This window comes from Plutella xylostella, chromosome 22 (genome assembly GCF_932276165.1).
Source record: "Plutella xylostella chromosome 22, ilPluXylo3.1, whole genome shotgun sequence".
Classification (NCBI taxonomy): Eukaryota; Metazoa; Arthropoda; class Insecta; order Lepidoptera; family Plutellidae; genus Plutella; species Plutella xylostella.
The window spans coordinates 8,004,102-8,030,317 of NC_064002.1; the positions used below are offsets into that span (position 1 = coordinate 8,004,102).

General features: G+C 36.3%; 2 protein-coding genes across 2 annotated transcripts in view; one reads left to right on the plus strand and one right to left on the minus strand.

Annotated features, from left to right (window-relative positions):
- Positions 1 to 26,216, minus strand: part of LOC105391172 — a 114,996-nt gene that overhangs the window by 26,792 nt on the left and 61,988 nt on the right. Inside the window, exons 2-5 of the mRNA XM_048629329.1 lie at positions 20,011 to 20,406; positions 2,596 to 2,776; positions 294 to 355; positions 48 to 215 (exon numbers count right to left, since the gene is read on the minus strand). Coding sequence (XP_048485286.1) covers positions 48 to 215; positions 294 to 355; positions 2,596 to 2,776; positions 20,011 to 20,255 — 656 coding nt within the window. The 5' untranslated portion in view covers positions 20,256 to 20,406. The remainder of the gene's footprint in view (positions 1 to 47; positions 216 to 293; positions 356 to 2,595; positions 2,777 to 20,010; positions 20,407 to 26,216) is intronic.
- Positions 5,851 to 9,402, plus strand: LOC105391160. The gene is made up of 4 exons (XM_011562590.3): positions 5,851 to 6,139; positions 7,141 to 7,316; positions 8,116 to 8,282; positions 9,194 to 9,402. The coding sequence occupies exons 1-4, from the start codon at positions 5,974 to 5,976 to the stop codon at positions 9,384 to 9,386; spliced, it is 702 nt and encodes a 233-aa protein (XP_011560892.3). The 5' UTR covers positions 5,851 to 5,973; the 3' UTR covers positions 9,387 to 9,402.

The window sequence follows — 26,216 nt, forward strand, 5'->3', positions numbered from 1 at the left end:
TTATGATGTGACATATTTTATTCATAGTATCTAAAGTTATAAAATACCTGAAAAGAGCGTGTCTGGAATATTTAGTTGGAAGAGAAAGCCATTTAGGATTAAGAGGTTGGGCGGTAAGAATTGAAGACAGGTCCTGGCGGAGAGACAGCGTAGTAAAAATATCTTCCTCAGCAAGCAGGGTGAAAGAATGCCAGTGTGTGTGTAGAAGAGTGGCCCTAAAACAAAAACATAAATGTTATTTCCTAGAGAGGATATAAATGTTATAAGGAAAGAGCAAATTTATAGTGACTTACCTGATTGCATGTAATGTTTCCCTAGCGGTTATTTCCAAACGGATCTCTAAAGGCAGCAGTTCCTGTAACAATTTGAAAAACGACTTAATACTACTTATTTAGGGTACAAAAACAGAAACAATCCAATAAAGATAATATATGAAATGGAACGTTATATGTATGAATGAAACTGTACTGTTTTACTAAGTAAATAATTCATGATTCCAATTTGTTTAGGGACTGAGTTCCTTACGCTAAGTGCAGAGAACATTTTCAAAAGGAAATCATTAAATATACAAATATGCTTCATTACAAAATCTAACTGTACCACGGATCTCGTTTGTCTTGGTCTATTTAACCCCGAATCATAATACTGTGAAGTGAGCGTGATGAACGGCTAAGTAGATGACAAATGGCAATCATTTATTACAGAGCCAGCACGCCCACACATCGCCAGCAGAGCATACGAAACGTGATATCGTCGGAAAAATCTCAATTCAGAAATGGGAAAGTGGTTATGAAAATGTTATTAGGTATTCTTAGTATGAGTTTCTAATATTTTTTGCAGGAGTATCTAAAGTATGTTGTTTGAAAAACGTTTTCATTTCCTTTTAGATCTTTATGTGTGTTTTTATGTATTTGTTTACTAAATTCGAAAATAAAATTCATTAGTAAAAATGTCCAGCCGTTTTCCGAGACAGTTGCAAACATCCATTCATCCATCCTTACTTAATAACTTTCTTTATATTAAAATAGGATGGACACTGAACAGCTATTATGGGCATTTGAGTATAAAGTTGCGACAACGTACTTAAAGTGTCACACGCGAGCGATATTCCTCGGAACAATGACTGTTTGATTCCGTTTCCAACCCGATTTACCCGATACAAAACGGTCTCACGCGATTTGTGATCTTCTCCATTCACCGTAGTAGGGATACGAATACATTAAACTTAATACCCTATTCGTTTTATTCTCTTCCTAAAGCCATTCAATGTTTACTTACTTGTACATTACTGATTCAACGAACAGTTTATATTCATTTTTCAAAGTATTTAACGTTGGATAGAACTAATTAAAATACCTGGAAGTTAGCGGGATTTAGATTTATTAATAATTGCTGGTGTCCGATATATTAAATAGCTCTTTAATCGTGGAATCGGATACTGCTAACTATTTACAAACTTTCAGATCATTTATACAAGTACTAATTTATTATATTAATGTAACTACACTCGCGAGCTTGAAAAAGTTCCAACCACTAGGTAAATTGTTACGTCACTGGAACTTTTTCAATGAATGTAGAAAGTACACAACTGTAAATATAAAATGTTAAACATTGCCAGCACTAATTACATGTACCTTGATGCTAAGTAAAGAACTTTTACTACCTAGACTTTTCTATTTTGGAAGGTAAGTGTCACAGCTATATTTATGAAAACAGGAACGACTAAGTTTACATTTGCATGAGTAATATATGCATGCCGCGTGCTAGGACGGCACATGTCTCTCAACTGTATTATGCAATTTTCACCTCTAGTTAATTTGCACGCTGAATTGGCCCCATTTTCGGTCCTAATTTAGCCTGAAGTAGGGAAAAAGTAGCGTTAAAAAATATAATTTCGCATTTGCTGAATGAAAGATGGACGGATTTTGATGAAGCCTAATGAACACTTTTGGAAGAAGTTTACTGAACGTTGCCGTATACGCATCTTAAAGTGGAGACCACAAACATCTAATCATTTCTGGACAGGCAGCGTCTCTCCCTACCAGCTACTAATTCTATGGTCCCTGCAGACCGTTGATCTTGTCAACTAGCCGTTGGATAACTAAAGCCCGACACTTCGGCTATTGTCTGTCCAAGTACCTAACATCTTTCGATCAATGACGAAAGATTGGTCGCTGGTAACGTTGCCATGGCGTCCCAGTGAAGGGTTGTAAAGGCTGAAAATGATTGTTATGGGCCTTTTCAGTGCGACGCGCATGACCTACGTGGGCGTCCACGAGTGACGGTAAAATGTATGAAATTTTACAGCATGTTCAGAGCGTCGCGGAGAGCGGCAAATTCATCCGCGACGGACGGTCCGCGTCGCACTGAATCGGGCTTATTTTTGATGATTTCCACCTCATCGATATCTGATTACGGCGACCTCAGGGGTAGTAGGACTTCTACGGCGGTGGGCGCGGATGTGACTCGCGAAACCCAGTTTCGTGGCAAAGCTCTGATTACAAGGATGCAGAATAGTTAGCCACGATCGTTGTAGTTAGAATGTGTGGAGTTAGAATGGTTTCGGACGAGTCTAGTCTTCTAGAAGATACATACATTAGCGAGCGTGTACGAGAAGTGTAGATGCGAGGGCGAGGCCCTTACGACGGGCACGCCGGCGCGGGACGCCGCCGCCACCACGGCCGCCGCCGCGCCGCCGCCGCCGCACACCAGCAGCGCCGCCACGCGCCGCCCGCTCAGCGCGCTGCACGTCGCTTCTAGCACGCTCGCACTGAATCTGCGGACAAATCATAATGTGTCGATTACACCTAACGAGTACAGTGGCGAGTCAATGTCCTCGGCCGCGCACTCGGTCACTTGCTAGACGTTCATTGGTCGAGGATCGGCCGAGGATACTGTCTCACCACTGTACACGTTAGGTGTAATTGACCCTTAATACCCGTGTAGAAGTAGAATAGAAAGACAGTATCCTGGGCCGATGCTCGACAAATGAATGGATGGCAATTGGCCGAGTGTTTGGCTGAAGACACTGTCACGGTCACTCTACTCAGTAGGTGTAATCAGGGTATTAGGAGGGCTAGGAAGAGATAGGGTTTGTTTGGTTAGAAGAGGAAGACATTGGAAGGGTAATAGTTTTTAACCAATAGTAATTAGCAAACTTGAGATATAGATATAGTGTTTTTATATAGCAACACAGTTGGAAAACATTACAGCTTTAACTTTAACTAGAATTAACGATGTCAGCTGAATGATGCAGGCGGCGGCGAAAAGTGTTTTGGCCACAGACTTTTGATTTATTTTAGTTTTGGCTGGTTGCCGTAATTTAAAAAAAGTGTATGTATATAAAAATAAGATGTCCCCTGTTAGCATTATCATTCGTAGCTTATACCAATATACCTACCACTGATCTACCCACTTTGACAAAAAACTATATAGGTACTTTTATCCATTTGGTAGATTTATAAATGTAGGTATAACAGGAAACTGAAATTACTGCTACAATTTCCCACCTCTGTTGTTAACCTAAACGATAAGCCTTCTCTCTGAGGGTATTTGTATTTCCGAGTAACTTTGCGCAAAATCCTTAGCTTAGGAGTGTCGATGGGTTGGCTGCTAAAATATGCAGTTTTGAAACGCGCTGACACTACCCAGTTATACTCGGAACGAAGATACTCGGAATATATGCATAAAATATACAAAACTTAACACGTAACTTGACTCATGAAAAGATTTTATCTTTTGTGGAAAACGCTGACGAGTTGTCTGGCAAGATATTGGGTCAGACGTAAGTTAAAAACGGGAGAAAGGTGAAAGAAAAACAAGCGCGGACCACAACAAAAGTTAGCCAAAGCATTCGGAATGAAGAGTGTGGACAATTTCACAGATCAAAAGCCAAGGGTTTGTACAAAGCCCTGTGTGACGAAGGGGCAAACACTCACACAACTATAGCCAAGTGGTGGGTACATAACTACATACATGAGCGATGAAACCCTGGCCGAAGTTTGTCCAACTATCCGCTACACAGACAGTTTGCGGTATAATTCTGTTTATGAAATTTCCCGCCAGCGGCGCTGTAGTTGCTCCTTAATAGCGAATGTTGTGACCCCGTGTTATTGTAAGCGTTAATTAAAGTGTCCTTTTTGCTACCGAGTGGGGCTAGATCTCACCGCTCCGCTGAACCCGAACATTGATTATTACGATGCTTGTTGGGATAGGATTGAACTAGAGCATCGATGTAGAGCAAACAAACAGCCACCGCAACATAATGTTGTTATTCATATATCTCTCCTACAAAAACAGCACTACTAAGGTAAATTAAAAGTTTCTAATGTACAATTTATAAAAAGGCATATAAACTAGAAGTTTAACCTACTTACAATAAAAGCATTTTTGTTACAAAAGTCTGATTTTATCCTTAATCCTAAGGTATAAATTTACCTATAATGACAACGTATAAATATACCTAGCTATAATAACAAACTATACAAAACAAAGAGCCATGTGTAAATGCCACATACAGCATGGAGGCAAAATCACCGAGCATTTCTTGAATCTTGTCCCTTGGGGCTTGGCATGTTAAGTAAGTAGGTATGCTAATTGTTTGTGGCTCGCACAAGGCTCCCACAATACAGAGGTATACCTTTATAAGCCGAGTTTGCCTACTACGGCGCTCGGCAGGGGTTCCATTACCGAATATTCACAGGTGGGAGCCAAGGAATGTTACTAAATTTGTGTACTTACCTGCTAAATGCTTTGAGCAAATTGATTCCGCGTTATGTTACGTATTAGGTACTTTAATTTCACACGAATTATTTGTTTAGTGCTTTGTCAAAGACACTTTAGCACGGATATGTTGCAATGAGTTATTTTTTCTTTTTTTCTACAAATTACAACAAAATTAGATTTTTTAACAGGCGGAATAGAATAGAGATAGTATTCAATAGACGGCCTTATCGCTAAAAGCGATCTCTTCCAGGCAAACATGAACTTCAAGCCACCTTAATTTGCAACAACATAGCGTTCACCAAATGTATACTCAAATATTCTCCACGGAACCGTCTTACCGTAGTTAGTGATACCAAGTTGGTTTGCCGTCTAATATTCACTCCGTCCCGTGACCACAATTATCTGAGTGACTGGAGTCTGAAGGAGACATCGCACCGCCAAGTCTTACCATAATTGGTACCCAAAGTTGGTACCAGTGGGTATAATTTATAGAACTAATATAGACATTCCATTATTCTAATCATTTCCGTTTAAATATAATATCTATTTGGGTTGGTTGATTTGAAGGAGACTCGTGCCCCAGCAGTGATGACGTGGTGGGTCGTGATGGATGATGATGATTAAGGTAAAAAGCTTTTTCATACAGTCGCACAATCACGCCTTGTAGAGGTATAATTATTATATGTATATCACAATCTGGTAGATAAAAACATGGTGAGTGGTGACGGTTGAACTTTTTACTTAAAATTATTTGCGTTTTTCATCATACCTATGAGAGCAATTTAAAATAATAGAGCAAAAGTTCCTTTTATTAAACACTCGGGGCAGGATTTCCTACGATTCTCTACGGTTATATTGTTCTGGCTCTGCACACCTCGAACGCCGTTCGTTATTATTTTATTGTTTTATTTTACTCTCGTATCTGCATACTTTCATATAAAAATCTTCTTTAACTATGTATCTTTAATTAAAACTAAAGAAAAAAATGCTTGTTAGTTTGCTCGATAAGGAATAAAACATGCACATTAGATACATTTTAAATATATTATTTCCTCTTAAACTAAATCGTAACAAAAAGTGATCATCCTGTTGATTCTATTCAAACATCGTATCTAATTGCAATCGGCCGATTGCATAGCATACCTCAAACCACAATCGATGACAGAGCAGACCACTCGCTATTGGCAAGTGCCGTTTGTCATTCCAAATTTAAAATCCTAAGAGCCACAATCGATATTCAAACTAAGAATGTCTCTTCGCGAATTTCCTCGAGTCTGGGGTTCGTTTGAAAGAAGGTTCGAAAATCGGACGTTAAAATTTCAGATAGAAGACGTTTCTGAGGCATTGTGGGATACTACTGTGGAGTTTATGCTTGGAAACTACATTCAGGAAGATGTGTGGTGGCTCACTGCCGGTAAGATGAAGTGCTTTTATATTTTAGTACTATTTAATTCGGATTAACATAACTTTTTCGTTATTTCTGGTTATGCAGCTGTAACTACCTAGATGTTATTATTATAATCCTTCAATTTTCAATAATGGCCATGTAAGTAAGATATAATCTTTTATAGGCCTGCATTCACCTCAACTCCTAAAAAGTAACATTGCTTCATTGTTTACAAAATCCACGTTAAAGTTCCATAATTAACATCAGAGGTGGCTGAGGAAAGTTCCTTGTTTATGTCATTATGCGAACCTTGTTGTCAGTTCATTTCAAATTATTAAGTCATTAGTCGAGCCGAGGATGAGGGTCAATGCCTCTTTTAACGCTGTTTACTTAAACGGTGATGACATCACAAGCTGTGAATTACATAAGATGTGTTTGCACAGTTTATAAAAATAATTATTGTGCGTAATGTATTGCTGCATCACCTGAAATAGGGGCTTTTATGTTACTCTCTATGAATCGATAATAAAGACTTAGGGTGTTACCACAAAAACTTAGACAGTATTTAACATTTGTTTAGCGCTGTCAAACGCCTACAAAATCTGTCAAATTTCATTTTAAACACTTGCTAAATAGTGTTTAAAGTTTTTTGTTGTAGTACAGTTAAGGTTTACTACTTATGCTAAAAAACCGTAAGTATGTCATCATAGTAATATAGTTTGTTTCTTAGGTATTTATTTAAAATTACGACTATGTAAAATGTAACAGGTGCTAGAAAACCTTATAACTAGATAAAATTAAATATTAACTAGGTAACTAAATTATTAAACTAAGTTTCTTAGGTCTGGAGATATAAAATATAAGGTATATTTTGAATCTTATATATTTTTGGAGTTTCTTACCACCACCACTCTTATGGGTGATAAAAAAAGCTTTTTCTAAATACGAAATCGTTACTTAACGGGAGTACATTACTTAAAATTTAGAAAGAATTTAATATTTAGTTAATTTAAATCTTTTTTTTTCAGGTACAGCAGAAGATCCGGTAGCAGTGCAAGAATACCGCATCCTTCTGTCCGCTATAGTCCAGCAGAACATGTCTCTAGCCTGCCTGCTAACCGAGGCGGATGGCTCGGGGCGGTCGCTCGTAGCAGTCAATATGTGCATGCCGCAAAAAAAGGGATTCTTCATTGAACACAGCCCGGTAAATTGGATTTTCTTTCTTTATGTATAAAAAGCCTCTTAGTTGCCGTCGGTTGAGGGTTTATTAGAGGCTGTTGATAGATAAGTGTGGTTCCTTTCTGAACCGAAGTTGTACAAATCAAAAATCGATGATGATTATGTTTTTTACATAAAACCCTATTTTTCTACCAGTATATTCGATTTCTATATATTTTATATATCAAAAACTAAACTTAATTAAACAAAGTTAATTACGTAAATAAATATGCATATTTATCCAAGGAAATCATACTATTCAACTCACCCTAATGTAACCCATCTATCACATTTCACTTTCATTTTAGGCTTTGCGCCAACTCCGTTGGATCCTTTTTTATCCCTAGTTTCAGTGGCATTTATCCCCCCCATTTACATTCAAGTCTGACCTACTTTCATGCGTCACACATTATTCAGCCTGGGTTCCGCAGCCCGCTGTAATTATCTTGTTAAATCCTTCATTCATCTCTTACTTTTTCAAATAAAAGTGGACTAAATTTTAAGCCTTAAACGGCTCTAGCTCTACACAGTTCAGCTCAGTTATGAACTGTTGACGAAAGGAGTTAAGCACTTAATCACATAGTTTATTACTTATGTGATTATCTGAAGTCGTTAACATGAGTAGATTCTATTAGTATACGAAACTCGGGATTTCTCGGGACAGTACTGCTACTTTATACTCCTACACCGTTCATTGTTGATCTAAAAACACTGTCTAAAATACATCAAGTCGTCAATAACTTCAGTAATGTATTAACGTTCGCACCATAACCCGTCCATTCCAGCCTAAAAGCAAAGCTGGGTTGTTGTCACTCCGAATGTTCGCCGAGGCGATGAAAGTGACGACGATTTATGACAAGTTCGAGGTGAATGAATATATGATGGGGAGCGGCCTCTCCGTGGCCCCACAGTACCGCGGCCTGGGCATCGCTGTGGAACTGCTCAAGGCAAGGTAAATGATTTTTACAACTAGGTACTAGAGTGCATTATAGTTTTTACGTGAAAATTGTAACTCTATACACTCAAGAGCAATGAATAAGTTCATTGCTCTTGACGTTCCATAATATGTCACTGGAACTTATTCATTGCTCGTGAGTGTAGTACAGTATGTGTAAGGTAACCTTACTACAAATAGCATAGTAAGTATTCAAGTTTGCTGTATTTTTATAAAAAGGCATGTAAAATTGTAAAGTTATTAAATTATAGAAGATTCTTAAAGGTGCAGTCGCTCCTAAATTCGTGAACTAAAGTGTAACACGCAGCCTTCACGATGGATTATAAACTTGGTCTCTGAGTCACTTAGTTGAACAGATGAACCTTGTGACTCGACTCTACCGAACTTACGAGAGGTATACACAATGTCCAAAACTTACCGAGTACGTTAGTGTCTTAAACTTACAAAGTAGGAAGGTACATAAGTATCCAGGTAGCGGAGGTTTTACTCGTACGAATGCTGTAAAGAGTAAATTCATACAAAAATACTAGGTATAAATAACTAATTTATCTATTAGCAAATTTATTATTCAGACTATATTTTAATCCTATAATTCTCGCATACATACTATAGCTTAATGCGAGCATGATAGTAGTTAGTTCTTTTAGATAATAAGAACGTAACAATGATAATCCGTTTTGAGCTCGATGCAGATACACAGGTTTTATTTCACTATTCTATTATATTCTCCCTGCAAAAGTAATAGAAACTTTGCGTATATAATTAAGGTATCAGATTGTGTATCTTATTACTCTGAACCATTTTTCCCAAATTTTTATAAGCGATTTTATATTCCGTGATAATTTTATTTTTGTATGAGTTTCCTTTCGCTCTTACATAAAGAACTCCAGCACTGTGTCTTATTCCAGATTAAACCTCGCGAAGACATTAGGATTCAAAGTGACCGGTGGAATATTTACCAGTGAGTCAGCACAGCGGTCTGCTGAAAAAGCTGGGTACGAGTGCTGCTATCAAACCCCTTACAAGGAATTCGGGAACCAATGCGACATACACTTTGATACTAAAACAGAATATTTGAAAATATTTGCGATTAAAGTCTGATGAGACTCGAAATGCCTTTTAGGTCTGATTTCATTATTGAAGAATAAGGCTTATCGGAGAATAAGTCGTATATTTACTTATTCTTCAATTGTCTAATCGGGTCATAGTAATATAAGTATAATGTAATCCAATAAATACTCAGCTTTTTTGTATTTTCACTTACGTACCTAGAAAGAAATAAATTGATGCGAATGCTGATGCTTTCTTTTATTTTATCTCGAAACTTGAATAGAAAATGGAGAGATGTATTTTTTCTGTGCTCTAATTAACTTGATTGAAACTGTAGTTATTTCTGGGAAAAAAGAAAGGAGACAATATTATTAAGTACTAGCTGTTCCCGCGCGCTTCGCTTCGCCTTAAAAAGTTTTCCCGTGGGAATTCCGGGATAAAAAGTAGCCTATGTTCTTTCCCAGGGTCTAGACCGTATGTATACCAAATTTCATTCAAATCCGTTCAGTAGTTTTGGCGTGAAAGAGTAACAGACAGACAGACAGACAGACAGACAGACAGACACAGTTACTTTCGCATTTATTATATTAGTTAGGATGACAAATGAAATGTGATTTTCTGCGAATATGCGGGGTTGATAAATTTACCTAATAAGTAGATATACTAGAAAACAACATTATGTAGATTGAAATAAAATAATTTTGAAATTCGTGAGATATTTTAATCAACGTTCTCATCCTAGATTACTACGCTCGTAGTATACGGGTAAATTTAATAAGTCAAGTTAATCTTGTGGGATTACTGCGTGAAGGTACAGTCAGCTATAAAAACTCTTTTCCTAGTCAAATTCCCACATTAAAAAATCATTATAATTACCTTGTTATTTTTATAATTGTTATAATTACCATGTTACTTTTCATGCATTGTAAGTACCTTGTCAAACCAATAAACTTTGACAGTTTTTTTACTTTGACTAGGTGCTATAGTGTATAACTAAATAAAAATTCTAAGTAAAGACTGACAAAAAACATAGTAAAAAGTGTTACTTCTCTCACAGCCGTTTATTCTGTAATTTTCAATGTTGTATTAATTATTCTAGGAAACGTAACAGTCAGTGTACTTTAGCTTTACAATATTCTCTTGGGAAGATAGGCCAATGGCAAACAAGGATGGGGAACAAAGGGGAAACTGTGTTTTAATAAGTTTGTCGGTACTTACAGGAAACAGACATTACAACCCCAGGGGGTTCCTTTGACCCGTTATGTAAACGAAATACTTACTAAGTAAACTAAGATTTCAAATAGCTACATTTTTACTATAAATGTTTAATTTTTTTTCAACTTGATGGTTGTGTTATGTTAATTTAAAGTTTTAAGTATTAAGCGGTTCATTCGCTTTTGAAAGGTTTTTGTCGAAAGTCTTTAAAAGTCATTTTACATTAACTTCATCCCGTTATAATTACGGAACATGTCTGAAGGTCCATAATTATGTACTATGAAGATTTGGTTTTCTCTATTTATTGGTGTTTAGTTATCTGAAAGACAAGTGTAAACTAATAAAAGAATACAACCTACATGTACCTACCTACTATTATTCGTATTTATATATTTTTTTTATTATTCGTACGTAAACTAAATTATGTTTGAACCTTGATCCAAGTAAAGCCATTTCGCATATGGCATAAAATTTTCCCCTTCCGTATACAGTTAGGCGACACATTTTGTAAAATTGTTTTGTTGCGTCGATGCAGGTTCTGTAATAATGTTTCGAAGAACTGCACATCAAGTCTACCGAAGCAATATCTCAAAAAGAGTCCAACTGCACAAAATTTGCAATGGGTAAAAGATGCCAGTTTTTTTTTATTGTAAGTATAAATGAAATGTTCTTCTCACATGGTGTTCTCATATTGGCCGTGATTCTAATTGGCTAATTTTAAAACAAGAAAAGGTTTTTTCACGTTTAAGTCACGGTAAGTTACGGTTTGTGAAATAATATTAATTACTATTACGTAGAAATTTACAATTCGATCAATGTTAATATGTATTTGGCTGGCTGGCTTTTGGTATTCACTTTATATTTTAATATTTATTCTGTTAATCTAACTATTGACTAATAAACCGTTTAGATTATAGAGGAATTATAAGGGTCATTCGCAGAAATTAGTTTGTATTCACTCTATAACTTAATTATGGTAATCAACTGAATTGAGGATCAAATTCTATCAAATAGATAAGTCAAACTATTTACTATTGTTACACCAATTTGTAGGTATGTATTACTACAAATATTTTTAAATTGTGTGCTTTGTGTTGTTGATTACTTATCCGACAAAAAAAATTACTACCGATACTAATAAGTCACGTGATCAATAAAGTTAAAAACTTTAAAGTTAACTTTGAAGTTAAAAGCTTTAAAGTTTTAAAGTCGTTGAAGTAAAAGAGTATTTTTCTATAATTTCCAAAAGTTGTTCAGAATGACATTAAGAGTCAACCATTCCAGCCCTTTTGCAACACTTTTGTACATAGGTAATTAAAAATAATTATATCTCTTTGCAATGTATTAACATCAATAATAATTTATAGCGATTCAATACCTATGTATTTCTTTATCGATTGTTGAGCTTTACCTTTAGGACCTACTTTATTGTATTTTTATGACGTCGCATTTTGAGTCATTGCTATTTCTGATGTTATATTTTCAGCTAAATAGCAACATAAACAAGTTTTTATTGATTCCTTAAGTTTTCACTTAGGACTTACGATGGAGTTGTAAACAATTTTACGTCTTTATAACAACGACTGCAACTGCCGACGTTTTCTTGCTCAACAGACAATTTATGTTTTATATTCATCATAAAAATTTGCCAAAACCTACTGTGGGACGTAATATTGTTATATTTTTCACGGTCTTCGGTTTGTAACGAAACTTATTTGTATTGTAAGGATCTGATATTAGTTTGTTATTTTCATGTACCGTTATTCATGTATAATGTATAAGTCTTAGATAGGTAAATTTTTATCCAATTGCATTTCCTAAAAATTTAGGGGGTGGTTGTAACGGAACATAGTCCGTCCGTAGCAGACTTATACATTATTACAATATTTATGTATAGATTGGCGAAATTTTTACTATAAGGAAAATAAGACTATACGCTGGTTGGAAAACACAACCATACCGCGATGTAGAAATGCCACACTAGTGCCATCTAGTAAGTTAGACTCGATGACGCATTTCCTTATATGGTAATGTTCGGGGGGTGTTGTGTCGTTCGAATCGACAGATACCTAGAATAAGTACAAGTCTTATTGTTGACGCTTAGAGTTTAAAGAGATATCATACTAGATTCGGTTATATTATGTTTCAACCGTTTATACGGCTCTGTTAATTATTGTTTGATTATTGAAATGAATGACGCCATAGTGATAAGTTATTATTATGAGGATCAGATTTGCACAACACTAATTTACGCGACACGCCTCCTTGACGCTCAACTGAGTATCTTTTAGTTCTAATTAATCGAATCAGGGCTTAAAATTAGTAAATACTAGTTAAATAATAATAATATTAATTATCAATAATTATAGAACAATAGTTCATCGGTTTATTACCTTAAAAATATTTAATAGTTGTGTTATTGTCTAGCTCAGTGGCGCCACCTGTAGTCTAGGATCAGAGGGATGGGGTGGGATCGATAAAGTTCGATTGATGAACCGGAAAAAAAAGAAAAAAAAAAGGAGAGGGGGTCGATGGTCAGGAGAGGCTTTAAATAGGATTCGGGAAGAAAACTCGCCCTTGGTCTTCTCGTGGAGTTTCGGGTGATAGGATGGAGCGTTTGCATATGGGAGTGATAGTGGAATTGTATTTTATGGCGGGGTGGTTTTGCAGCTTCGACCGGCCGGCGGCGGCGCCTCAGGATCCTCAGCTAAGTGTCGATCATATTTTGTCATAACCACTATTTAGAGGTATCACAGCATATCTATACTTCACCCCATTCTTTATATTAGAATATCTGTCTACCTTGTTCTGGTTTCAAAATTAGAATATTTTTCATAACCTAAAAATCCAATTGTTCCCCATTATTTATTGTTAAGCTTCTTGGCCATTTTGAAATTGAAGGCTGCTAGGGTACTTAGGTTTATTAGGAGAGACCCAAGGAAACCACCTTTTACTTCATCAATCAGCCTTAAAGATTCTATCACATAAAACAATCAATTTACAAGCATAAGTACATTCGACTATGGGAAAATTACCCCACTTGTTTCATCAAGCTATGTTTGTTTACCTGGAAGGAATAAACTTTGTTACTTATAAATATCAATATAGTACAGATATTGAATAGTATGTTCTATTGAGATGATGGCTAATGAGTCAAGTATTTAAGTATGTTACTTTTACTCACAGCAATCTATCTACCTGAAATTGTTTCACCCAGCAGTCTTTGCATACCCAGTAAAGAACAGTAATTAGCATAATACAGACCATTAGGTGTACCTATGTTTCATTGTGGTGGATCATAACCTATGTTCCAACATTATTTGGTTTACAAACTTACTAGGCTTGCACAACAATCTGAATAAGTACCTAAGTAATAATAATGGATGATTCATCAGATATATAACATAATTATGTGGAATCCTATTCAGTGATAAGTGCTTGCAATTTAAGTAAATCTATTAGGTAACATATTAGATCATTCTGAAATTGTTTAGGTTACAAGAAGATTCATATTCGTAGGTAGTCGGTACTTATTTACTTATCTCCTGAGATACACAATATAAACTTATTTCTACCAACTCCATCTAGTTCTCATGTAAGCATGTACTTATCTATTCAGTCTTGAAACCAGAATGAAGAATATGCTTCAGGTTATTCATATTAAGCTATGAATCTATTTAGCAAAATTATATTCTTATTTGAATCAGCATTTCTATTTAGTACTTAAGTAATTTAAAATCTGCAGCTAGCTCAACCTACTTTGATTCTCTAAGAGTGGTTATTATAAACATTACTTATTACTTGTATTCTTAATATTTGAAATGATTTTAAACATTTTTCCACCGGGATGAAAATTGGCCGGACCATATTTTCATAAAATACTATGTTTCTACTTGAATAATTATTGTGTGTACTTGTGTGATTCACTAGTTTAATGATTCTCTATGGTTTTATTATGGGTTTAGCTACACTTGGTAAATTCAGGTATTTGAAGTATTGTTTATCATAAAAGAAAAAAAACATACTTAACAATTAGGCAGCAACAAAACCAACAAACATTTAAGGGACTCCAGTGTTGTATTGGTTGCAAAATAAATCTACTTTCAAAACATTAGTTCAGAACTAAGAAACCCAGATTCTTAATTTATACTTACTTACTAGGTACTTGATACTAGGAACATTGTGTAAAATGTGGGTTTGTATAAAATGCATTTCATCTTCAAACCACTTAGATGCTAAGCAGTTAGGTTTAGGCTGTGGGAGAGTAGGTTATTGAATTTTAGGGGAAAACAAGCTATCCTTTTGTATCTCATGTGTGGTGAATGTTATTGATGTATGTATGCTTAGTGAATCTAGGCTTCTTACTGATCTACATATGTGATAGGTATGATTGTGGTACTTACTTACCCACCTAAGTATGTAAAGTTTGTTTTATTGGAATTCAATAGGTATTTACTTACTACAATAACTAGTTATGTATCAGACAACAGAATAGAATTCATGTAATTATTCCTCAATGGTTACATTGGCCATAACTTGTACCTGACTGACTGTGACTAAGACAATTCTTATATATTCAGCAAGTTAATGATAATTTATAATACTTAAAAACCTGCATTATACCCTTTTATTAATATAAATAAACATTGATTTTGCTTGAAAAAGATGTTAAGAATATTAATCAAAATTAATAAATAATAGGGTCAATGAGTCAGTTGGCGGCCTAGTTGAGCACCAACTTTACTTTTACTAAAGTTATCTACTTGTATCATTAAAATAAAATAAATACCTTCAATTAGGTAATTATACCAGTTGGGTCAATGTGTTGGATGGCGGCCATAGGAGCACTAACACTATTTTAATTTAACTGAAATATTTGGATAAGATAAAATAAATATTTTCAAAGTGAATATTCATGCAATTTTACTTTTGATGGTTAAATGGATATCATTGACTATATATTGTTGACTGTGACCATGACAACTTTTATTAATTTATTATACTTATTATTCTACTTTAATTCTGCTAATATAAATAATGATTGATTTGGGTTTGGATAAGATGTTGATAATATTAAACAAAACTTATAATTAGGGTCATTGAGGCGATTGGCGGCAATAAGAGTTTCAACTGTATTCTATTCTAAATAAAATTTACTGAGTTTTGAATAAGATAGGGAAATATTTTCATAGTACATGAGTTACTTACTACCGATAAATAAATTGAAATGACTTCTTATCAGCTTGGGTAAAGGAAAGCAGTTGCTGAATTGGATTCTTCTTACAAACTTACCAATATACTATATACAGGAGGAGGTGATGACAGTTAGTTATTAATAAGTAATGTTGAGCTTGACTGTGATGAAGTTAATTAGAGGCAGGGAAACCACCTCGAACAACTTGTAGGTACCATGGTAGATACAAGCCAGCATCGATAAAATATTAATTGTCACATAACTCTGAGATCACAATATAGAGATACATTTGAGTGATTGCTCTTGACACAAGCTGAAATGGGAGATAGTAATTATATTCTAATTATGTCCATTATTGGAAGACATAGTACTGTGACGATACACATGAGTAGACTCAGGAAATATCCGTGTCGAATAAATGTATAAGTAGACTCAGGGAATATCCGTGTCGAAAATACAAGAGTAGGCTCAGGAAATATCCGTGCCGAATAACTATTACACATTATTGACACATTAAGTAGACTCAGGAAGTGTCCGTGTCGAATAAATGCATAAGTAGACTCAGGAAATATCCGTGTCGAATAAATGCTTAAGTAGGCTCAGGAGATATCCGTGCTGAATTGTGAAGCTGAATAAAATATTATTAACATCATCTGGATCCCAATCAATAGATCCTTTCCTAGGGACTGACTGACAAAAAAAAACAGTTTGAATAGAGCCAGTGGGCTAGAGAAGGTAGATGGGTCTGGTGGACGGATCTGGTCGTCCTTCATAGGGTGTGCGAGGCGGGGCGCACCTTCTATTCAAATTAAAAACCCCTTTTTTATAGATAATTTTGTATATATTTAAATTACTTTTGTTTAATTAAATCATGTATGTTTTAAGAAATAACTATTGCTTGAGCTTTGTTCTGTTGTCCTAACAAATAGATAAACTAGGGATTATGAACTAGGGTTCTAGGGATTAGTGCTAGGGTAGGGATTCTCTCAACCTCCTAAAAGAACTTGAGTTACTTCGGAAATGTAGAGTCCTAACCGCTAGACTAGACGATCACGTATTGGCCAAACGAATAATGCAAAACACGTATACCGTTACAAGACTTCTCTTCAGTTCGTTTCAGTTTAGTAGGGCGAAAAATACGTCTCAAATAGGTAGGTTAGAGTTCGAAGCGTCACTACAGGGGGGGGTATATTACAATTGATATGCCGTAGACCAGGATAGGGTGATCAGAATTATTAGAAACAGGATCGGGTTATTAGGAACGTTAGTTTATTTGTGTGTTGCATTATTCAAAAACTTAAAAGGCTTTTAGCCTACAATTTTTTTTTTTTTTTTTTTTTTTTTTTTTTGCTGTGATACCTCTAAATAGTGGTTATGACAAAATATGATCGACACTTAGCTGAGGATCCTGAGGCGCCGCCGCCGGCCGGTCGAAGCTGCAAAACCACCCCGCCATAAAATACAATTCCACTATCACTCCCATATGCAAACGCTCCATCCTATCACCCGAAACTCCACGAGAAGACCAAGGGCGAGTTTTCTTCCCGAATCCTATTTAAAGCCTCTCCTGACCATCGACCCCCTCTCCTTTTTTTTTTCTTTTTTTTCCGGTTCATCAATCGAACTTTATCGATCCCACCCCATCCCTCTGATCCTAGACTACAGGTGGCGCCACTGAGCTAGACAATAACACAACTATTAAATATTTTTAAGGTAATAAACCGATGAACTATTGTTCTATAATTATTGATAATTAATATTATTATTATTTAACTAGTATTTACTAATTTTAAGCCCTGATTCGATTAATTAGAACTAAAAGATACTCAGTTGAGCGTCAAGGAGGCGTGTCGCGTAAATTAGTGTTGTGCAAATCTGATCCTCATAATAATAACTTATCACTATGGCGTCATTCATTTCAATAATCAAACAATAATTAACAGAGCCGTATAAACGGTTGAAACATAATATAACCGAATCTAGTATGATATCTCTTTAAACTCTAAGCGTCAACAATAAGACTTGTACTTATTCTAGGTATCTGTCGATTCGAACGACACAACACCCCCCGAACATTACCATATAAGGAAATGCGTCATCGAGTCTAACTTACTAGATGGCACTAGTGTGGCATTTCTACATCGCGGTATGGTTGTGTTTTCCAACCAGCGTATAGTCTTATTTTCCTTATAGTAAAAATTTCGCCAATCTATACATAAATATTGTAATAATGTATAAGTCTGCTACGGACGGACTATGTTCCGTTACAGGTTTTCCATAGCACACTAAAAACTATAAACCAAAATTGAACAGAAAAATATATACCTAGATAGAAATAAAACTGGCCATTCATAAAGCTTAAAGCTAACAAATAATCCCAGTTACCTCACCAATATTTAAAAGTCGTGAGTTTTTTTGGTAAAATAATATTTTTCGCAAAGGGATAATACTAGTCAAACGCAATTTCGTTTTTACTCAGCCAGCGTGGCAGACCGGTGGGTTTGGAATGCAATAGAATATACGAATAGTTAACAGTAGTTGTTGGCTAAGTAATCGAGTTAGCCCCCTCGATGGGCACCGGCAATCCGTATTCACTATAACGAAGCGTTTTCAAAGCTATGGTGCTGTTTCTACCAGTCTACCACGCCGCAATAGATACCTACTAACTGTTTTTCTGTTATCTGTGGGGGTGTTAGTTCCTGCACTGTACTAACTTTGAACCTGGTACAAACCCTCATTTGCAGATAGGAGAAATGGTTGAAGTGCTTATAATATGTACTCGTATAAACACTTCAACCATTTCTCCTATCTGCGGAGATCCACAGTTGAATTTCGAAAATTTTATTTTTTGGTTGAGATGCGGGCGTCTTAACCGACTATGCTACCATTGTTTTTACTGCTTGCCCAATGCTTGTCAGAACAGCAATTACATCGCCTGACAGCGCTGAATATAGCTTTGGTTTTTCCATCTAGGCGGAAGTTATTTGCTTGTTCGCGGTGTCTATTGCAGTACAATTTTATCCATTCTGTCCATTTTTAATAAGTTAAATATTTAAGTATGTAGTATTTTCAGAGAATATTTAAGTACTAACAGAGAGAATGGTTGGACTGTATGCATTTCAAAGCAACAGATCAGGAGAAGCTGTTATTATCTAGGTACTGATATGGTAAATAGGTACACAATAACACTCTCTCCTCTCCAAAATATTTAGGCTCAGGCTTCTTCAACAACATAATGTTTTATAAAATACTGTTTTATTGTCCGATGGTCACCTTTCTATGTCGAAAAAAACCCGGTCTCAAACCGAATTGAACCCGGGACATGCTGGCTATATTTATGGATTCCACCGCTAAAGCGCGGCTCACCAAATACTGTATTATTAATGCGGCTCTTAAGTAAAATATAATTAATACTACCTATTATGCTTCGTCATTAATTCAAGTTGATTAATTAAATACGCAAACTCTGACTACTGGTGTTGACACTACGTCGGGCCGCGATGAGTTCATTACCACTAGAGTTATTGATCGTTACTGTACGATCGCGATCGTTATGTTTTGATAGTCTACACGGCTGGTCCAAAGTCATGATAAGACCGCGAGTAATCCGAGTAGGACAATAAAATTTAAATTGAAGCTCAACAAGCGTATTAAAATTCACATCTATAATATTCATCCAAGAACAAATATCTACCCGGATAAGTACAGTTATCATCACGTAACGTGTTTGAAATCGACATCCCCGTATGGTTTTCAGTTCAAAAGATTTTCAGGTAAGCTTTAATGTAATCCGTATAAACATGTTAACTTACCAGGAATCGAAGTAGTAAATCAAGCTTCCAAGTTGAGAACTAATAATTCATTCCACAGCGAACGAAATATTGTAGGATTTAATGCCAGATAAGCAAACTTTGAATTGTGGTACAGGCTGGCGCGATAAACATGTTGGTATGCAGATGTCTCCTGCCGCCTAGTGGGTGCTAAGTGCCAAGTGCCCTGTGACGTCACAGGTTACATAATCACCTTACCGAAGTGCTGACCAAGAGCCACTGAGCGTCTAATGTGTGCCGCAGTAGATGATATGCATAATGTATAGACATGTAAGTTTCATATTATTTAACGTGAAAAAATACTGAGATTCTAGAACGGAAGGTACTGCACTACATAAAATTACATACTAATAAAAAAACAGCGACAACAACTTAATAAAAAAAATTATATTAATTTGAGTATCACATATGGAATGGAAAAACAGCAAACACTGACCTTTCATCTTCTGGCAGCTCTATATAGAGCGGCAGCAGCGTGATGTTGCTGAGATGCGGCGGGTCCCCCCCGGCCCGGAAGCCGCGCGACAGCAGCGCCAGCTCGCGAGTGAAGGCGCGCACGGCGGCGGCGGCCGAGGCAGGCGCCGCCACGGCCACGTGGAACACCGGGCGCGCGTGCGGCGCCAGCACCCGCAGCTCGCCCGCCGCCGCCGCCGCCGCCAGCAGCGCCACCGCCCACAGCATGGCCCGCGCTACCACGCGCCCCGCCCGCCGCGCCCCGCCATCCCGCACCTCTCCACACCATGCGTAGCTAATGCCGCCCCCGCATCGGACCGGCTTTAACTCTCACTCGCGATGCTCACTTGTCATTGATCGGTGGTGAATATTCACGAATCTGGAACAAAGAGAATACGTTTCAATGTAGACGCTTTTCTGGAGGGCCCTTAGGTTTTCGAAGTGGGGTTTATTTGTTACAAGTAGGTTTTAAACATTTTAATTCGTGGCTGTAGAAGTTCAAGCCTACTAGCTACACTCCTATATATTAAGTATTATGTTGGTTCTATTAAAGCTTATGTATAAAGATTATAATAAATTAAGTCTTATGCCTACGGGTGAAAGTAAAGTGCCTACAAATTAATTTGGGTTTAAGACTTAACCGCTCACCGCTCTACTAAGTATTAAGGCTTAATTTAGTTTGCGGTTAGTGATACAAAGGCTTATTCATAAACACGGGCTCCATTTAATTATTCTTTGTTATTTCTGAAACGTGTGTGGAAAAGCTTAGGTTAATTTAACATACATCAACAGAACTCGCCGGGTTATGGCGGTAATGCCTTCAGCGCAAGATAGATGTTGCATTAAAGCGCTCTATGTTAGCCCCAAGATTTATTCTACCGGACGGGTATGTGTAACTACACGGAAACACGGACTTAACTTTATGCTGGGAAGTTTGGAAGACTTACTAAACGAATACTGAACAGACAGAGCACTCTCGGAGAGTAGACATTCAGATTTTGCAATCTAAATCAGTATCACAGTTAAGATAGTTTCTTGGCACGCGCTAGAAACATAAAACTCTTCTAGTTTTCTTAGTTGATGAGATGTTCATGAATCTGAAATTCTCTACGGCAGTCATTTTTTACGGCAACCTTTCCGACATAACAGTATCATGTCCTACCAATCAATTTCACCGTTGACTGAGCACCCGCAGCGGTTCAGAATTCATTATTACCTTGGAACTAGCTCTATAACCCGATAAAATATTTTGCTATAACTCGTGTGGATTGACAAAACGCTAGTAGCATTAAATCCAAGCTCTTTTAAACCCCTTAAAATTTCTATAAGTATTTAATTTACCCAATAAAAACAGATATAAATAAAACACGTCGTAATATCTGATGTGTATGACAAACTTGTATACTTAAAACAAATGTTGCATTATATACCTATCCTATAAGTAATTATGTCTTTCTCTGCATTTTGAAGTAGGGTAATCTATGGTATTGAATACAGTACATACGAGTACACATAGATAGATAGATAGATAGAGTACTAACATACCTACAACATAAAGATAAATTTTGAATATTTCCGCTCTAAGTCGAAGTTTTGAGTTGACGGTGAAATGTTTGAACATTCTACAGAGTCTGTGAATATGGAGACTCCATATTTTTCTGGGTAAGGTCGATTTTCAGGCGGAACACACGAAATGTTATGTATACACTAGACGAGTAATTTAGCTGAAATACCAAGCTGTGAAATTTTCCTGACGTCTCTTAATTACTCCAAACATTTATGTTCGGTAGTAGTCGCGTAGAATGAACAGCGTATATGGGTACGTTAATGGGTTAGTTACTAGCCTTGATCGTCACTTCAAGCCTGAACTCCACAACTAACGAAGTTACAACCATGTTATGTTAGCCAATAAACTGACATGTAAGCTGCCTCCGGATAGCTAATACGTATTCCTGTTTCTATCGCCGTGGGTATAATCTGCAGCTTCAATTAAACTGATATGATGAAAATGAGCTACAACTCTTGAAAATTTGACGACCGAATGGCGAAGTGGTTCGATTCCCGGCTGGGGCAGATATTTGTTTAAACACAGATATTTGTTCTCGGGTCTTGGATGTGCCCGTAAAATGGCAATAGGCCCGCCCCCTATTACATTGGGACTAACATAACACTCTGGCGAAAAGTGGGTGCAGCAATGCACCTCTGCCTACCCCGCAAGGGAGTACATTAATACAAGGCGTGAGTGTGTGTGTGTGTGTGTGTGAACTCTTGAAAATGCGTTCATGAAATTTGTATTTTCTTTAGTGTTAAAGGAAAATACAATATAAGGTTACAGTCATGTTTGAATTGTAGTTATCCTAATCCTAATCCTAATCCTAACTAATATTATAAATGCGAAAGTAACTGTGTCTGTCTGTCTGTCTGTTACTCTTTCACGCCAAAACTACTGAACGGATTTGAATGAAATTAGGTATACATACGGTCTAGACCCTGGGAAAGAACATAGGGTACTTTTTATCCCGGAATCCCCACGGGAAAACTTTTTAATGCGAAGCGAAGCGCGCGGGAACAGCTAGTTTAAAATATGTTTTATACAGTAAATAAATACTTTTACGCCAATCTTGTGTAAAAATAATCCAGTATTACTCTTAGATAATGTAGCATAAGTATTTATTACTGAATTTAGGTTATAGAACTACAAATCTTTCAGTTTTTAATAGATACGTGTACAAGATGATTTGATAGTTCTCCTGATTTTCATCAATTTAATTCAATTTCAATTTATACCAATCCGTGTTTGCAATCCAGTTGCAAATATGCATAGCCCGAAATGTTCACAGATACTATCGTCACATGCAAAATTCCATAAATCTTTGAACGAGTGAAGCCACTAATTATGATTGCGGTGTGGCATAACAAGTTTCCATTAGGGATAAATTGGAATAGCATTATTTACGAGTATTTAGAGCATTTATGATTTATTTAATTAGACGGAGAGCTAAGTTTCAATAAAAACCTTTGCAATAAATAAGGGCAGTGTTCGACATCTATCGTTCGATTCTTTGTGAGCAAGATTAATAGTGTCAGTAGTATATACGAGATCAGTTTTTGCATAAAAGACGCCCTTACTGTCAGTTTCACAGCTGAAAAATTTTGAGTATGGAATGCAGCGTTGTGATTGGCTGAATAAATTGTCGTTGACTAGGTCTTAAACTCAAGCTTAGGTAAATTTACTCAAGTGTGAAAATGAACCTAAGTACCTACCTGCCACTCAATGTTTCTTAATTGCACTGAGTGAAAACTGGTCCAGGACACCCCATCCTAATTGGTATCATTACATGAACGGGGCTGCGGTGACATCCTAATTTGGCTGGGTATCACCGTTCCGTAAGTATGCCTATGTTGAACTATTATGTCACAGTATCTAAGTGGACGGAGATATTCAATTAATGAGATGAAATATTGATATTCCTAGGAAAAGTTCAAACAGCACTAACAACGGATCATCATCATCATCAGCCAATAATCATCCACTGCTGGACATAGGCCTCTCTCAAGGAGCGCCACAACACTCGGTCCTCGGCCTTCCTCATCCAACCACTACCGGCTACCCGCCTAAGGTCGAGGGCGTCCCACGCTGCATTTACCTGTTCGTGGTCTCCATTCGAACAACGGATCGTACCTACTTAAAATAAATACTTTACTGAAGTACTAATCGTAGTTATACAGGGTGCTTGTTTGTTAGTATTTATTAGCCACAAATAAATACTACACCGTATAACATTATACATTCAGAATAGTTTCGGTAACTAAAAGTTTGTCTTTTTACTCCAAATTAATATTAGCATAGAGCCAAATAATAAAATTCTTACAAATTTAATTATATTATTCTATAAAGATTCTGATTCAATTAAGTGCGTAATAATGTGAAAGTAATAAACCTCTAAATAATTGATTCGATTGGAATTGCCGGGAAATTGAAAGACATAATGAAAAAGCTTTTGTTAACGATCCATAACGGTGCGCCAAATTAACAAAAACCAAAGATTATCTACTCAATTTGAATAGAAATAGGCCATAAAAGACATTAGCGCATCTATTTTGAATTAAATACGTAAGTGTTATAACGCGAATGTTTTTTAACGGTAGGCGGACAATTACTTTCTTACTCTTTTCACTGGAGTCAACAATGAAGTATAGTGTGAAATAACTACAAAAGACTGTCCGTGGCTTGAAGCTCAGCTATTCTCACTTTATTACATCAAAATGCTATTTTGTCGGGCCCGTACAAAGTTGGTTGAATTGTTCTACTTGAGAAATAAGCTTTACTCATTCTCCGAAGTGCGCTCGCTGTGTGCCGCCCCTCCTAAGCCCTTCTTGACATCGTGAAATGTATTTTTTTATCACGGGTCCAAACCTGTTGGCCCTTTCGGGAAACTTTATGTAAGAATGAACGTTTTTCACAGAATTCTCGTGGGTCTATGAGGAGTTGTTTATTTTATGTATTGTTGCTGCCTTTGGCGATATGATAAGTGTGGGCCCAAATAGAAAAGGTTCAGTGGTACAAATAAGGGTCAAATTTATCTGACAGACAGCTCAAAATAGTGGAGCCTACCAAACAGGGTGTGTCGTTTGTGCACATTCGAAATACTGTAACATAACTCGTAATTGTGAACAACTTCAGTTATATTACCTTCCATATCTAACAGCATTTATTGTATATAATATATATATTTCGAAAATTATATTATTATATAGGTCACATAACAAAAGTTGTTCAGAATGATGATCGTGCGAAGCACCACTAGATTAGCACGTACAAAAAAATGTGCCAGTATCATGAAAAAGATAATTAAACTAGAATATTACAACACCAACTGAAATTAATGAAGGTCGGGCCAAATACAGCGAGTTTGGAGTTGACTTGTAACATTTTCAGCCCTCGCTTGTAGCCGTTGTAATGCTGAAATAAATGAGCGCCATTAAAATAACGACTTGATAATGTGAAGCTGGAAATACCCGCATAAGACTAGGAAATAAATTGCCAATTAACAGAATAAGAACATGCTCATGCCTTGCAATAAATGTAATCGGATTATTTTCTCGATACAAATCTAATTGAATTTCACAAAAATAAATTGTAACGACATGATAGTCAATGGCCGGAACTGATACAGGCTGTTTCCTTTTTTTATTGAACTTTGAATTTACTTTTTCTGTTACATATTCATGTCATTCCGAAATTCTATTAAAATATGTATGATGCATATATTTGTCATATGTGAATCATATTATTTGTATCATATTATTTGTAATCAATAAACATTTTATCATTATTACGAGGCACGTATGGCGAATGTATTGAAAAGTTAATGCCTACATTGATGTCCCTCAAGACAGCCCCTGGATTACCGCTTTCGAAGGAATTCCCTACCGTAAATAACGTTTATCCGGCTTTCACGTTAACCTCCGTAGAAAAGCAGGGGGCCTGTTAGAAGCAATCTTCATGCCTATTTTAACCTTTAACTGAAACCAGAACCGATATTTTAGGATTCAATTTATATTGTGTATTTGTGTGTTGGAGTTTTTCACCCGAGATAAAAATATCTGCTTTAGTTGTTTAAGCCATGCATGACTTTTAGCACAATAGGCAATTTGGTCGATTTGTGCAAAAAATATGTGTAACGGTTAAATAGCAGCGGAATGAAGCGACTGAAACTGCACAACTAACACTATTTTGTATACTTTAACGAAAAATACAAAGAGCTTGAAATAATGTCAATGACAACGATAGATAATCAATACCAGGTACCTAGTCTATAAAAAATCCTTACCATAATTAAAATTGTAAGTTCAAAGTAGCACTAAAATAGGTGGATCTCTGAGTTACGCGCTATGAAAGCGAGCCGTGCCCGAGGCGAGTCTTCAGTGACAACTATGAAACTTGCTCTATTTCGTATTCAACCCCGCGGGCTGGGGGTTAAACTCGTAAAGCTGGTCATATTTAAAACATGAACAGATTTATGTCAACTCTTGTTTAACTGTACTTAAGAGCCTACTGCAAAGGACACCACCATATAAAGTGATTTATGAATATTTTAAAACATGAAAGTGGTCAGGAAATAAGTTTAGGTGTTTTTGGTAGAAGTTGTAGTGCTGTAATAATAAATTCGTATATAATTAATCTAA

What these genes read in the sequence shown, in the direction of transcription:
- LOC105391160 (XM_011562590.3), top strand. Translation starts at nt 5,974, where the DNA reads ATGTCTCTTCGCGAATTTCCTCGAGTCTGGGGTTCGTTTGAAAGAAGG. An exon ending in TGTGTGGTGGCTCACTGCCG is followed by an intron (nt 6,140 to 7,140) that starts GTAAGATGAAGT and finishes TTTTTTTTTCAG; the next exon opens with GTACAGCAGAAGATCCGGTA. An exon ending in GTGGAACTGCTCAAGGCAAG is followed by an intron (nt 8,283 to 9,193) that starts GTAAATGATTTT and finishes GTCTTATTCCAG; the next exon opens with ATTAAACCTCGCGAAGACAT.